Consider the following 13,943-nt stretch of genomic DNA (forward strand, 5'->3'; position numbering starts at 1 on the left):
TAAGCTATGTTTGTAAAAGTAGCCTATATTGCGCATTATCTAATGTGATGTAGCTTTTCTTTACTGACAGTATTTTCCTTATTGGGTTTCTAGGTCACAAAAAAATATGAAGGGTTCAAATGCGACTGGATGAATCCAAAATGAAAGGACATAGACCATGTGTCCTTCAGAATTGATTTCAAGATCCTCTCATTGTTTTTTCAATGTCTTTATGGTAGGCTAGTGTTTATGTTGTACCTAAACATGGCTACACAATGAGAAAATTCAGGAAAAGTAAGCTAAATAGTAAACAATTTGCACAAACATTTCATGTTAAGGCTACAAAATATGACAAACATAGAAAATTAGTGCCAGCATTTGTGTAAATGTAATTAATGTCTATGCAAAAATAGCGATACAATCAATCTCTTACAATTTTATTTTAAAGTATAAACATAATAGAATGCGTGCATTTTTGGCTTTGTAGCCTAGAAGTGGCAATAACAGTTGCCTACCCTTTTGAGTCTCACAAGATATAAACCAAAGCTACCAAGGTAAACAATAACATCATGACGTTTAACGCAACCGTTTTAGTCCCTGAGCTCTCTTTGGCCCCGCAGTCGAGCTGGTTATTGCTCGGCACCTTATTTTCTGGGTTCGCCTCGAAATGAACCGGCTGACAGACGTTACCGATGTCGTCACACGCGAGGATGATGTGTTTGCTCTCCGGGTGAATGCTTTTGATCCCGCAGGCCCCCGCAGTGTTGTCCACGCGCACCGTGACGAAGGAGAATTGATCTTTGCTGATGCACATATTCCCAGACTGGGTCTTACCCCCAGCTTTAGTGCACACATTATCTACTCGTTGTCTCTCGTTTGCGCGAAAGAACGATTGAGTCGGTCTGCCGCACATATCGATTTTGCGCAGGAAAGCTTGCCATGCGTTCTGATCCAAGGTTTCCGGAACACCGTCGGGAATATGCCGCTTGATGAAAGTGTTATGAGCGTTGTTGTACTGTGCTGGCATGCAGGGTTTAGGGTTTTTATCCAGTGAGTGAATGAGAGGGAAGATAGAAGCCAAAAGGAAGAAAGACAGCATGGTGAAGATCTGCTGCAAAAGTAAAAAAACGGAGCGTTACGCATAACAACATGTAGGAGCAGCTGCTGCAAAAGCTAAATACAGTGCGCTATATTAAGCTTTCGTGCCATGTGTGTGGCTATCCCTATATAAAAGTAAGACCTACATTAAGAATACAATTTGTTACCTTATCAAAAAGACGGCGTTTGCAGACTGACGATTTGATGTTTTTCGTTTGTGTCTTCCACCTGGCGGACAGACCATTCACTGCTGATCTGTATGAATGGTATGAATGACTAAATATCTTGAAACTTGTCATGGCAAGCCAACTCCCCTTTATTGTTTGTTTGCCAATTGACTCATGCTGATATGTTAATGTTTATTACACAGTTATACAGTTATACATATTTTGAAGGATTAAATAAATAGATAGGGTATACATGCCGATATCTTTTTTCTATGGAGAAATGACTCCATGAGATGGATTCCGATTCTTTAAAATAGTTGAATAATATTTGGCGATAGGCCTAGTCTCTGTGAGACATCAGTACACCTGTTGTCACAAGACCAATTCACAATATTGTGATAGGATTTGGATAACTTGGATACCGTTTCTAAACATCCACAGAAGGAGATTTGGAGATTATCTAAAAAATACACTATAGCACTCTTATTGTGATATCTAGCCTAAATGACACAAAAATAACACAAAGTCTGATTTCTTCAAATGAGCTTTTAATTTTTTTATGTAATAATTACTCTTTTGTAAAGTATATTAATAAACATTCTGAAAACGTTTGCGAATGGATTGGAAAAAATGTATTTAACACAAACTAATTGGTTTATTAATAAACTGCTTAACCCAAACCTTAAAGTACCCTTTAATGATTCCAATAACTAACAAATGCCACTGAAAAAAACATCAATGTGTCTAGTTTATCAGCCCTTATATTTTACAACTGAAACAAAAACCATAGACAGAAAACTGAAACTATACTGAACTATAGAAAATGCTTAGAGAACTGAAACTGTGATGCTTGCCATTACTGAAAACTAGCAAAATTTCAAAATAAAACTTATATAACATATTAATATTGCTGATGCAGGCGCACTATATGTGGTGCTTTAGATTCATATTCTTGCTACACGTTATGTTAGGTTATAGGCTATCGCTGATGTCCTGATCAACTCATTTCATCCATTATTTTGAACAAGAAAGGTAATAATGTATACTTTTCATTAACAAACTCACATGAACATAACATAAAGACGCTGGTAAAATATCAAAAATCTACAGTCAGGCCTGCATCAGGCTACTTACAACCAGGGAAACACTTCTTCCAAAGTAATAAGCTTAAGATTTAATTTGCTGTGAAATTTGGATAGCTGCAGTTTCCTTGATTTTTATTTGGTTTAAAGTCCTTGGTGTTTTTTTCAAAATGAACAGGTAGACATTTATTTTGGATTTTGCTACAAGCAAGAATAACATGTTGCTTCTGACGCTTGACGCTTTTCACTATCTTTTTCTTACTGTTGATCTGGGCAGTAAAAAAGGAGAGTGGCTTTTTGCTGATGCAGAGGTTGCCTTTATAAATCGTTCCTCCTGAAGAACACACAGCCAGCACGCTGTTTAATTCATTGAAGGGGAGGAAAGACTGCTTCGTCCTGTTCCAGGTGTCGATTTTTGTTATGAACTTCTGCCATATTTTTTTGTCCAGATTGTCTGGGGTGTCCTTGCGTAGATGATGTCTACAAAAATTGTCGTAACCCTCCTTTCTCCCATTGTTGGTGCAGGGCTTAGATGGGTACACTGTGTCCATCTCACCAAGACATGATTGGAGTGTCAGAGTCAAGAACACCATGAATAACAGCATTTTAAGAATCTGATAATAAATACAAAAAAAATATTAGACCATAATTTAGTACTATTTTTCGTATTTTTACTAAGTGTGTTTATTTAGCTAAGTATGATTATTTAGCTGTTTTTCTTAGCACATGTATTATTTGCAGCTGTATCCCCCTATATGTAAAACGCACCGGTCACGTTTGTCACGTAGACTTAGTGACTATATACCACCACAAGTCACTAACATGGTGTTTCGCAGAAGTTTCCACTGATGTAAAACTCTGTTTATTATTCAAAACTATCGCAATATGTTTGATTGGCTATTTACTATACATTTTTGTATGTTTTCATTAACATTAAAGTATATTGAAGTTCCTAATGAAGAAACTGGTAAAAAGTTAAAGCCTGTAATTTTACACTTACAAAGTGTTTTATTCATACCCTGTTTCTTTCATCATCTGTACAGAGTAATACAAATAGAAATAGTTTATTACCATACTGTAAGAAGTGTCTATCCAGTCAGATTAAGTGCAGAGAGATCTTTGACAATCCTTTGCAGATTTACTTTTGTTAGAGGATCCTGAATGAGTACACTTATATATCTGGGGGTCTTGTGTGACAAAGTTTAGATGATTAAAAACCCTAAAGGAAGTGGTTATAACCGCCTTTTCTATTAAGCGTTGTCTTTAACTCTTTCATCTCAATTCATTTGAAATCTTTTTTTCATCTCAGTTTTTTAAGGGCCTAACATAACATTGTTTAACATTGCACAATTATTTCAGAAGAAGGCTTTCCTGCTGTAGCCATAAAAGTACGAACACACAACACTCTGCAATGTCACTGTATGCTGTTGCATTATGATTTCTTTAACTGGAATTAAACCTGCTGTGGTCCATGACGCTTCTGCTCACTCATGCTGGGTGTATGAGGTGCAGAAACCAAATACTTTGTTACAATATGAACACGAGTTATTCGCATATATTTATTGACCTCATTCATTAGATTATGTAGGCCTATAATGTAATGCAATGTGAGAAAACCAATAGCTGGATGCTGAAAGATGCTTAACTTTTTACCTAAATCACTCCTCTCACTGAAGTTCAGTTAAATGTTAAATGAAAATCATTTTCTGTCAGGCCTGACAGAGGAAATCCTCCTCATATTTTGAGAAGTGGTTTGATGTTTTCATAGCAAGGCAGATCTTTCACAGCCTTTTTTTATTATATGAGTGGTTAAGTAGTTGGATGCTTATGAGTTCAACAGGAAGTGGGTAATTCTTTTGCATCTATAAAGTAACTTTATCTGTCAATAGATCTATCGCTGAGCACTATCCCCCCCAAAAAGTTGAAAGATCTCATTAAATATGTATGTCGTCAATAATACAATCAAAATGTTTTTACTTTGGCATCTTTTTGAGACAAATAAATAACAAAAAACAGACATGTCACAATGACAGAATTTAATAATATGCAATAACAGACACCATCTTAATGACAATGAAAAAAATGAGCTAACAGAAATTTCATAACTAATTGGATAATACAAAAACCAGTTTAAGTTTTTTGATACATTTAGAAAATAAAGATGTTCTATGCAGTTTATGGTCTACAAAGTCCTATAACCGGTTTGTTTAACCTCTTTTCACTTTTTAGTTTCACAGATCCAGTGCAGCACCACAATCTGGTAGGCTTTTTTCGGGGGTAATATTATTTGAGTTACTTTCAAAATGCACTGGGAGACATTTATCTCGTAATTTGTCACAGCCCAGGATGATGTTTTGGGTCACATTGCTAACTTTAAACACTTTGCATCCATCAAAAGACATCCTCACTTCAATAAAAGTAAATTTGTTTTTGCTGATACACAGATTCTTGTTGCGTTGATAGACCTTGCCTCCAGCTTCAGTGCAAACTTGATTCACTTTGCTCGTCTGTTTAGGATTCAGAAAGCTTTGCATAACTCTTGAGCAGCTGTTAATTTTTTCTATGAATTTAGTCCACTTCTCAATGTCAGTTGTGGTTGGGGAGTCTGGATTTAGATGATGTCTGTTGAATCGGTGTAGTCCTGACCAGTTATCAGAATGTGCACAGGGATTGCGATTGCTTTCCATGATTCCAAGATCAGCCGTGCAAAGATGAAGACAGATCAACAAGATGATAATGGCGGCCATTTCAGATCTTGGAAGTCCTAAAATACAATCTTGAAATACAAAGATAATACTTTAGATCCCTGTTGCTGGTCATGTGCTGTTTTAAGCTGGTCATGTCCTGGTCCTAAACCAGTTTAGGACCAGCTCATGACCAGCACATGAGCTTAAACCAGCACAAACCATCTACCATTCTTCAAAACTTAACCGTTATATGCAGTTTTTTTTCAACTGGGATATCAAAATGAAAAGAATAAGTGAATAGTACTTACATGTAAGTATTTACAAAGTTTGAAAATGAATAATGATAGTACAGAATACATACCTCAAGGGTGCACAGTGAGATTTGTGAAATGTGTCTTTCCCAGGACCATGATATATATATACGTCAAGTGGTTACAAGCCAATAGGTGGATGTTTCCTCTAGAACACCCACTTCAGGGCCTGTTGGTGTCCTTATAACAAAAACTGTTAACCTCAAGCAACGTGATGATTAAGGTTGAAGGTCCTCGGACCATATATGTGTTTTCACAGATGACAATTAAGAATTGAGACACTTTTGGAAACAGGTAAGTAGCATCTGCAAAAAGATGAAGCTTGAGCTCGTTTCAGAACTACCTTCGCTTTTCTTTTTTGCAATTATTTTTAACTGAGTTGACCTCAGTGTTATTTTAGTGAATGCATGAAGTTTCCCTCAAGTTCAAGCAGGTGCAGATCATCACAAAAAGAGAGAGAGAATAAAGATGCCGTATGTACTTTGGTAAATCATATGGTATTTGTTAAAACGATTTTAATTAAAATCTCTGAAACTAATCTGAAAGAACAAAAAAGAGAGATATAAAAAAAACAAGGATACAAACTGAAGAGTACAAAAAACTAAAATACAAAAGAATAAGGAAATGCATGGCATTGTACATACATTAGCATGTAATTCTGCATTATCCAGAGTAAAGTTTGAACTTTAAACAGCCTTTGACCAGAGCATGATAGTGAGCAACATTATACATTTTTAGACTATTGAAGAAAAACATGTAGATTATTTTATTATTATCTGTAGATAAAATAGTTTACTGTACTTTCCAAATATTCTAGAAGACATACAATAAAGCACAACAATGTCCATCTATGTCCATCATAAGTCTGAATTGTGTATGCGTAAATGCAAGTAAATGTGTTTCTCCTGAGTTTTTTTTCTCGATTGGAGTTTTAGGTTCCTCGCCACCGTTTGCAGACTGTTTTGTATTGGGGCTGCTTTAGAATTGGAATTTTAAAGTTTTATTTAATATTGCATATAGGAATCTATAGTCGGTTTAATAATTGACCTGTGTTTCTCTCTCCTTTATCTTAAATGTGTGGATATTGTGTGTGTGGAGCATTTGTATGTGGGTAAGTCTGTCATCTGTGTTTTCACCTTTTTTCCTATTTTTCAGGTATAACTAATTGTTTTGCTTATAGTCAACATCTCTCATGTACAGCTGCTTTGTAACATTGAATATTGTTAACAGTGCCACATAAATAAATATAAATAAAGTTGAGTTGAGAGTTAGTGTTGAAGGTCAGAAATTTTCCAGTGGCTTTGACGTTTTGTCTTTGTAGCAGAGTTTCTGAGTAATAATGTTCATCTCACCTCCCTGCGTTTCAAGACAACTCACCTCAAGATAACACCACAAGATAAAACCACACCCCCGGCCTAAGTAGGAAAAAGAGCAGAGAAAATTGAGTGACCGTTACATGTCTCTGAAAACTGGAAAATACCTGTACCACATAAACAATACACATCTATTTTTAAACATTGTGAGATTTTGTGATCCATTTTGGCTTCTCCTTTATGCATGACCCTCAAAATGCTGATAGAGCGTGTAGACCGTTTTATGAATTCAATAAGCAATACTACATTATGACTCACTTGAATGCTTAATAAATCACCTAGGAATGTCAATATATAAAGTATACGCATGTGGCTCACTGAAGGAATTTCAGATTTACAGTAAAATCGAGGTGGTCACCAGGACACAAGATGACTTTAGCACGTCTCTGTCAGAATGTTTAGAGCTCACAACACTTGACTTCTTTGAGGTGGGTTAATGTTTTGTCACACTTTTTCTGTTTATTGTTTTTAAGCAGATACAGAAAGGTAGCTGGTGTGTGAGATGGTGGTCTAGTGGGTTAAACCACTGAACTGGTAAATCAAAGGTTGCTGGTTCGATCCCAGCAGCCACCACCAGTGTGTCCTTGAGCAAGACACGTTGCTCCAGGGGGATTGTCCCTGTAATAAGTGCACTGTAAGTTGCTTTGATAAAAGCGTCTGCTAAATGTAAATGTAGGTACTTATTCTTTCACATCCGCATATAGCGTCCATCGGGAGCTATGGCGTTTTTCACTCGGTCTCTTCAACTTGCACCTAGTATAACGGTCAACGACATGAATCAAATTATCCAAATACTATACATTGACCATCAAAAAAGGGGAAAGCCTTACGAAAGCTATACGTTTCAAGCTACATACACAAATATGAAAAAAATACTCTTAACCACCAACTGGTTTGGCACCCCCATATCTTGACTCGCCAATCTTTGCCATGCCAAAAAGGTAAAAAATCACTCCCACTTCTCTGGATCTTTTACGGATTTCTTGAAGGATCTGCTTGCTGCTACAAGATCAGCAGTTTCTGTAGCAATCTTTAAGAATTGCTTGGAACACATCTCTTCTGTCAGCACCTAACCGATTAGTTATGAATTCTATCTCTTTTCTACTCTTTCTATCCTTTAAAAAAATATATAGTTTTGTATACTGTGGTAGGCTATATGAGACCAGTTTTATTGTGCTTATGCTTTTGTCCTTATGTTGTTGCTTCAATTGTTAACCTCATTTTTAAATCGCTTTTGATAACAGCGTATCTTAAATGACTAAATGTAAATGTCTATTATTGAAAAACCGAGAAATCAGTGGCTTCAAAGGCACATAATTATCTTTAAATATATTTGTACAATGATAGACCAACTGCTCTTTAACTTTTTCTTTGAGGTATCATACCCATTAAGCAGGGACGGATTATGACTTCAAATTAAGGCGTGTGAAACACACTTCTTTAATTAACTGTCAAATACACACATATTTACTGCATCATATAAAACATATTTCTAACTAAAAAAGGCCCTTTTGAAACATCTGTTAAACTTGATTTAATAAGTTGAAGTAACATAAAACATAAGATGCCATGATTTGTTGATCATTTAATTTTTAAACAGTATCCACAGAGGCCTTGTATAGGCTATGGGACCCACATATTAAACATAGACAAACATTTGTTTTCATTGTTGTTGGGTTCTCTGTACCAAACTGGATTGAGCAATCTTGAATCTTCAATCTGGCCCGGTCAGAAATCCATCCCTGCCCTTAAGAAACTGTTGTTTTGAAATTGTTCAATTTTTATTCGTTTTAATACTTTAAAAGGTAACTTTAAAATAAATTATATAAAACACTCAAAATGTCCCTCATCTAAAGTTATCCTAAATGTCCCAGCTTGGTTACTTTAACTGTAACAATTGATCAGTGTGGGAGAAAGAGCAGAGAAAAATTTGTGACAATAACGAATAAATGGAGTGAGATGTCTCTGAAAACTAAAAGTATATCATACAACATTTAGAAGGTCTTTAAAAATGGTCTATTAAGGCGTAGGCTCTTAATTGTTTTCTTCTTGATAGAGTGTGTACACAGTGTTTTGAATTCAATACAATAGTGAATTATGACTCACCTTAATGCTTAATAAATCCTATAAGCATTTCAGAAAAAAGTATATCTGGCTCACTCAATTGGTGTAGGAAACAAAACTCCATATTTTACAGTGAGGCTTAACAACCTGACCTCATGATGAATTTTAGGATGTCTTCAGAGAGCAAAACTATGTAATATAGAGAATTCTTTGTAAGATAATTCACAACACTTGAAGTCTGTATTTATAATTTTTCATTTCAAAATAAAACTTTGATTTATAACAATGGATAACTTTGACAATTTTTTTAGTAAACAGAGAGGTCACATACTTATTTCATTAATTTTGCTGAAGAGTTTTAGCACTCACAAATCGGCTGCTGTATAGTATAGAAATATATATAAAAAAATAGTTCTCGGGTTCAGAACTCCCTTTTATTTTCAGGTATTCCTAAGTATCAAAGCTTTTTAAAGTATCAATTGTTGAAGCACACTCTTCAATCCAACAATTTTGAGCAGGCATGTATACGTAACAACAAACACAAACCAAAGCAGTAACAATTAAAGTATTTATAAATTGTACATTCAATGCATTTACAAAATTATATTTTAAAGTCAAGTTGCTACTGGTCTTCTTGAATTATAGACCTTTTTCCCATTTAGCATGGACGAGCGGGCGTGTTTGGTCAGAAGTGCTCCAGTGGTCTGCTTTTCTCCACAGAGATCACTGTAAAAAAGGACACAATCACAATCATTTTGGGGCGGTTTCCTTAGGCTCAAGCCTAATCCAAGACTAAATTAAATGTTAAAGATGTCTTGATCGTAAACAACTTGTATAATGTACCAGAGCATTTATTTTGTGTCAATATGCAGAGTAATGTATTTTGTGAAGTATGTTTCTAAAAACAACTTAAAATACCAATTAACCAAAGGTCCAGTCTGGGAAACCGACCTGTATAGGTCTGTATATAAAAGCGTAGTTACAAAGTTCTTTTCACAGGTTATGAAGGGTGGGATTTCACACTCCTATATCCAATCCTGTTTAGTCAAGAATATGATTTAGAACTCTGTCTCTTTAGAGTTGATTTTTCCTTGTAGTTGTTGAATAACTTTGGAAAATAACTGAATGGTCTAGAACATATGGCATGAACATATAACATACATTGTCTATAACTACTACAACACAGCACCCATTGCTATAACTCTTCTAAATAACAGGGAGCAGGTTTTTCGAGTGTTATCTATATTCAATGATTTCAGTAGGTGTTGCTAGAGAGAAGGATTGTTTTCTTTCTTTGCATTTCCATCAACCTCATTATTAAACATATAAAAGAACACAAATGCATTGCGGAATGGACAGATCTGATGCCCACCCGATCCACTGCCATGTTATTCACAAAACTTTTATTTATCTCAAGAAATATTGTAGGATTGAATTACAAAACAGCACTTCATAATAACACCGTTCTTATTTCATGACTCACAAGTCTGCTATCAAACTTAATGTAGGATTATTTATTTCAGTCGTCATTTTACGTGTGGAGGTTTTAGAACACTGTCTTTAGGTTTAGTATATCTTTTGAATTAGGGGCGCGTCAATATACCGGTACAGTCATATTAATACTATTGATTCAAATTGTGTTAATACTTTATGTAATACTACCTTAAATAATCAAATGCAAATATATTTTTCATACTATTAATATTGGTTAAAATTGTGTTGATAATACATGTATAATACTAGTAGGTGCCGGCAGTTTCAGAACCCACCTTCATACACCTGCATTGTGTGCGTAGAATTAATTTGCCAAAAGAGGAGAAAAACAAAATAAAAGATGAATTTGTTGGTAGCATAAATTCTTTTGGCTATGATAATTGTGGATCTCATGATGTCTATGAGGAGGCCTGGAAATCTCTCGGATATCACCTAAATATCTTTATTTGTGTTCCAGAGATGCCCGGAGGCTTTAAAACATTTTGAACGTCATGTGGGTGAGTAAAAATAACACAATTTTGATTTTGAGCTGAACTTTCCTTTAACTGTAAAAAGTTTAAGCACTTACTGTATATACGGCTCAATATCATCTTGAGTCCATTTCTCTCTCAGGTTGAAGAGACTGTTGAATCGTTCCAGTGTGTCCTCAGGTAGATCTTCAACACGTAGCAGTGAAATGGTCTCCGGTTTAGAGCGTCGATCTAACAGAGCCAAACCCTAAAAGACACACACACAAAATGTATGCTACTATACATACCATATATATGTGTACCACACACTATACAGAAAACAGAAGTGCAACATGTTTTGTTTGGCATAATGCAAATTTTAAAGCACTCTGAAGTTTCTCAAACCAGCAAGGTACTGCTGTTAACTGTGCTCGGAGCTGGTTTAAGTGGTCTTAAGCTAACCAATGTGGACACTGCTTTCTGCTTCTATAAAACTGAGGTCCTCACCCTGAGCTGATAAAGTGTAGTGGTCATTCCCTCAGGAACACTCTGCTGCCACACCTCCTGGAATTCTGACAGGTTAAACTTCACAGCGTTTTGAAGTAGTAGCTGAGCCGTGGCCCTGCATACTTTATCCTCATCCAATGTGTACATCACCTCACCATCTAAATAGAAAATAAATATATACACAGACTTGTGTTAAGCTTAAAACTGCATACTTGTATCAAATTTGTAATGCACTGGAAATAAAATAGACAAAAAAACAAACCTTCGTTACTGTAGCGTTTTCCGTAACAGTTGAGACAATGTTCTATCATTGCTCTATGCACAAAACAAAAGTATGATGTTTAGGAAATGCTGTAAATTTGTGAATCATGTGACTGTTAGATCTTCAATCTTACTTTGGCTCAAGAGGTCCGAGCTCTTCCAGACAGACACTGAGAGAAACTTTGCTGAAAGACCAAGACTCAGAGTCCACCAGCTGGGTCACATGATTCAGAAGCTTCATCTCATAATCAAAATCCAGGATCCTCCAAAAACCTGTGAAACATTCAAATGTATCAGTTCACTTTAAGTTGGAGAACAGAGTTATTTCCTTCATGCAGAAAATATAATGTGGTATTTGGAGACTGCTTAAAATTGTCAGATCCAAACTCAGAAAATCCATCGTAGCTCACCATCAATTTCACAAGCATGAATGTTCTGGAACTGTGCTTCAATTTCTTCTTTACTTGCTTGGATTCTTTCGAGAAGTTCATCCATCGTGTACTAACAAATTACCATACATTAAATTAGGATTGCAATGCAGTTAGATTAAAATAAAGGTGATAAATGAATAGTTTAAATAAACAACAAAATATAGACACGAGCATCAGTCCACCTTCGGTTCTGGCTCTTCCTCTTGCACGCCAACCGGTGGACCATTATAGGGATTCTCCATAAGAAGGTTCTTAAGTTTCTTTAACTTTGGTTTGTGCCTTCTCAACTCCCAGTAACAATTTGAAAAACCCCAAATCTGTAAAATAAGTTTGAAAGAATTAAATGCCAGAAAATGATTATTACATTACGATTTTTTAATGGCAGATGCCGATACCAATATTAGGAAAGCACTGTGGCTGATAATAGCACAATACAACACGGTAGCAAGGTTTCATTCTGAAGGTCACAAAATGTAAAGTTTTGAGGTGGAGTGTTTAGATGATCGATTGCGTGCTTTGTTGAAGAAGATCAATGACAGCAGATTATAACATATTCATTGGCTGTAAATTAAAGGCCTAATAAATAAAAAAAACGAAGTTCTTAACTGCCAAATAATCGCGTATATTTAAATTTTGACCAAAGAAAACATGATTATAATTTTACCCATGATCGTGCAGCCTTAAGAGTAATATATTTTTTTTTTACATATTACTTATAATACCGTTTTTGTATCTCATCCACCTAACACGATCCATTTTACTGTGATCATTTTACATTACTGAGTGGCAAATACCTGCTTTACATCTTAGTGATATACATCCACTAAATATTGGCGAATGCCGATAACGAGAAAATCTAAATCAGATGATATATCGGCCAGAGCAATATATCATTCTATCAAACATTATTTTAATTCAGGGATGCAAACAGGTAAGGGGTAAAAAAGGTGAGATCATCTTGTGGCTGGAGAAAACTTGCTACAACTGAGGGGAACAACAAATGTTGTCTTTTTAAAGATGCTCACTTCTACTTAAACATATACCCGAAACTTGTAAAAAGGTTTTGTTTGTTTCATGTAGGCCAAAACAAGTGTTTTCTTGTTTATAATATAATATAATTATATTATAAGATAATATAATACAAGAAATAACAAGTCTCATTGGATCTTCATAAACTCATAGGTGACCTATTTTCATCTCAAAAAGGGTAAATGGTCATTGAAAGGTGAGGAGTTTGTAACCTCAGTAGTCACCTGTGCATGCACGAGTTGAGGAGACACTTTGTTGTCAGGTAACGTTTGTTGCTCTGGAGTTTTGCATTCGGGAAGAAACATCAGCAGATTCGACGTGTCCGCAATTTTCAGGTCGTACGTCTTGTCATCGCTACACAGAACCGCGTGCTCATCTTTATCGCCTCTGATGATGAGACTTTAAAATGAAAAGACATGAGGACAGACGAACATTTCGAAAGCAGAATGCAAGCCAGTCATTTGTTCTGTTACCGCATTGAGTCGGCAAGTTGTGTTGGAATACATCACTGCTGATATTCCGATATAACAAGAATTTACATTATGATGTTGCTACCTTTTGCCTGCTTCAATGTGTTTGCAGAGCGTCTCATCCAGCTCCATCAGACAGTAGTCACCTGACGACACATTATCTCCAAAAGTGAGACAGTAAGCGGTGGACTGCAGATCCTCTTCTTTCACTTTAGCTATTTGCAGTGTAGCTTGAACCTCTTCTAAAGTCCTCATGTTGAAACAGATTTTATTTAGCTGAATCTATCGGACATAACGTGACTCTCACCACTCATCTTTCCCGCGACATTTTGCCGGAAGTTGACGTTTATTGGCAGCAGTGATAGCCAATGCGTACTCTTGTTCAGGCGCGTGCGCTACGGAAGTACGTTAGTAGTCCACCAGATGGCGCCAGAATGTTCTGTCTATAAGCTTTTTCTAGTTTCTAATGTACACAAAAATGTACCAGTCTGTGCCGAGTCGCTTTTTAATAGATATAATATTTTCATCATACAGGTATGAT

The 13,943-nt window shown here is 35.8% G+C and overlaps 2 protein-coding genes across 2 annotated transcripts; both read right to left on the minus strand.

The window, feature by feature from the left end:
• Window positions 1–400: 400 nt before the first annotated feature.
• LOC130433159 (uncharacterized) lies at window positions 401–1,351 on the minus strand. Its single transcript, XM_056762880.1, has 2 exons — window positions 1,245–1,351; window positions 401–1,090 (listed from the first exon to the last, which is right to left on the minus strand). Exon 2 carries the CDS (start codon window positions 1,076–1,078, stop codon window positions 506–508), a length of 573 nt encoding a protein of 190 aa, XP_056618858.1. The 5' UTR covers window positions 1,079–1,090; window positions 1,245–1,351; the 3' UTR covers window positions 401–505.
• Window positions 1,352–8,998: 7,647 nt separating this feature from the next.
• dscc1 (DNA replication and sister chromatid cohesion 1) lies at window positions 8,999–13,908 on the minus strand. The gene is made up of 9 exons (XM_056761871.1): window positions 13,488–13,908; window positions 13,157–13,331; window positions 12,086–12,220; window positions 11,883–11,973; window positions 11,607–11,745; window positions 11,474–11,526; window positions 11,212–11,369; window positions 10,824–10,972; window positions 8,999–9,487 (listed from the first exon to the last, which is right to left on the minus strand). The coding sequence occupies exons 1-9, from the start codon at window positions 13,655–13,657 to the stop codon at window positions 9,376–9,378; spliced, it is 1,182 nt and encodes a 393-aa protein (XP_056617849.1). The 5' UTR covers window positions 13,658–13,908; the 3' UTR covers window positions 8,999–9,375.
• Window positions 13,909–13,943: the final 35 nt, after the last annotated feature.

The sequence above is a fragment of the Triplophysa dalaica genome, chromosome 12, assembly GCF_015846415.1.
Source record: "Triplophysa dalaica isolate WHDGS20190420 chromosome 12, ASM1584641v1, whole genome shotgun sequence".
Classification (NCBI taxonomy): Eukaryota; Metazoa; Chordata; class Actinopteri; order Cypriniformes; family Nemacheilidae; genus Triplophysa; species Triplophysa dalaica.

Bases quoted from the DNA above. Each gene is read 5' to 3' on its own strand.
- LOC130433159 (XM_056762880.1), bottom strand. From the start codon at position 1,078: ATGCTGTCTTTCTTCCTTTTGGCTTCTATCTTCCCTCTCATTCACTCA.
- dscc1 (XM_056761871.1), bottom strand. From the start codon at position 13,657: ATGAGGACTTTAGAAGAGGTTCAAGCTACACTGCAAATAGCTAAAGTG. The intron at 11,974-12,085 runs GTGGACTGATGC...GTAATTTGTTAG, and splicing joins AGGAAGAGCCAGAACCGAAG to TACACGATGGATGAACTTCT. The intron at 9,488-10,823 runs GTAAGTGCTTAA...CCTTTTTTACAG, and splicing joins GATATTGAGCCGTATATACA to TGATCTCTGTGGAGAAAAGC.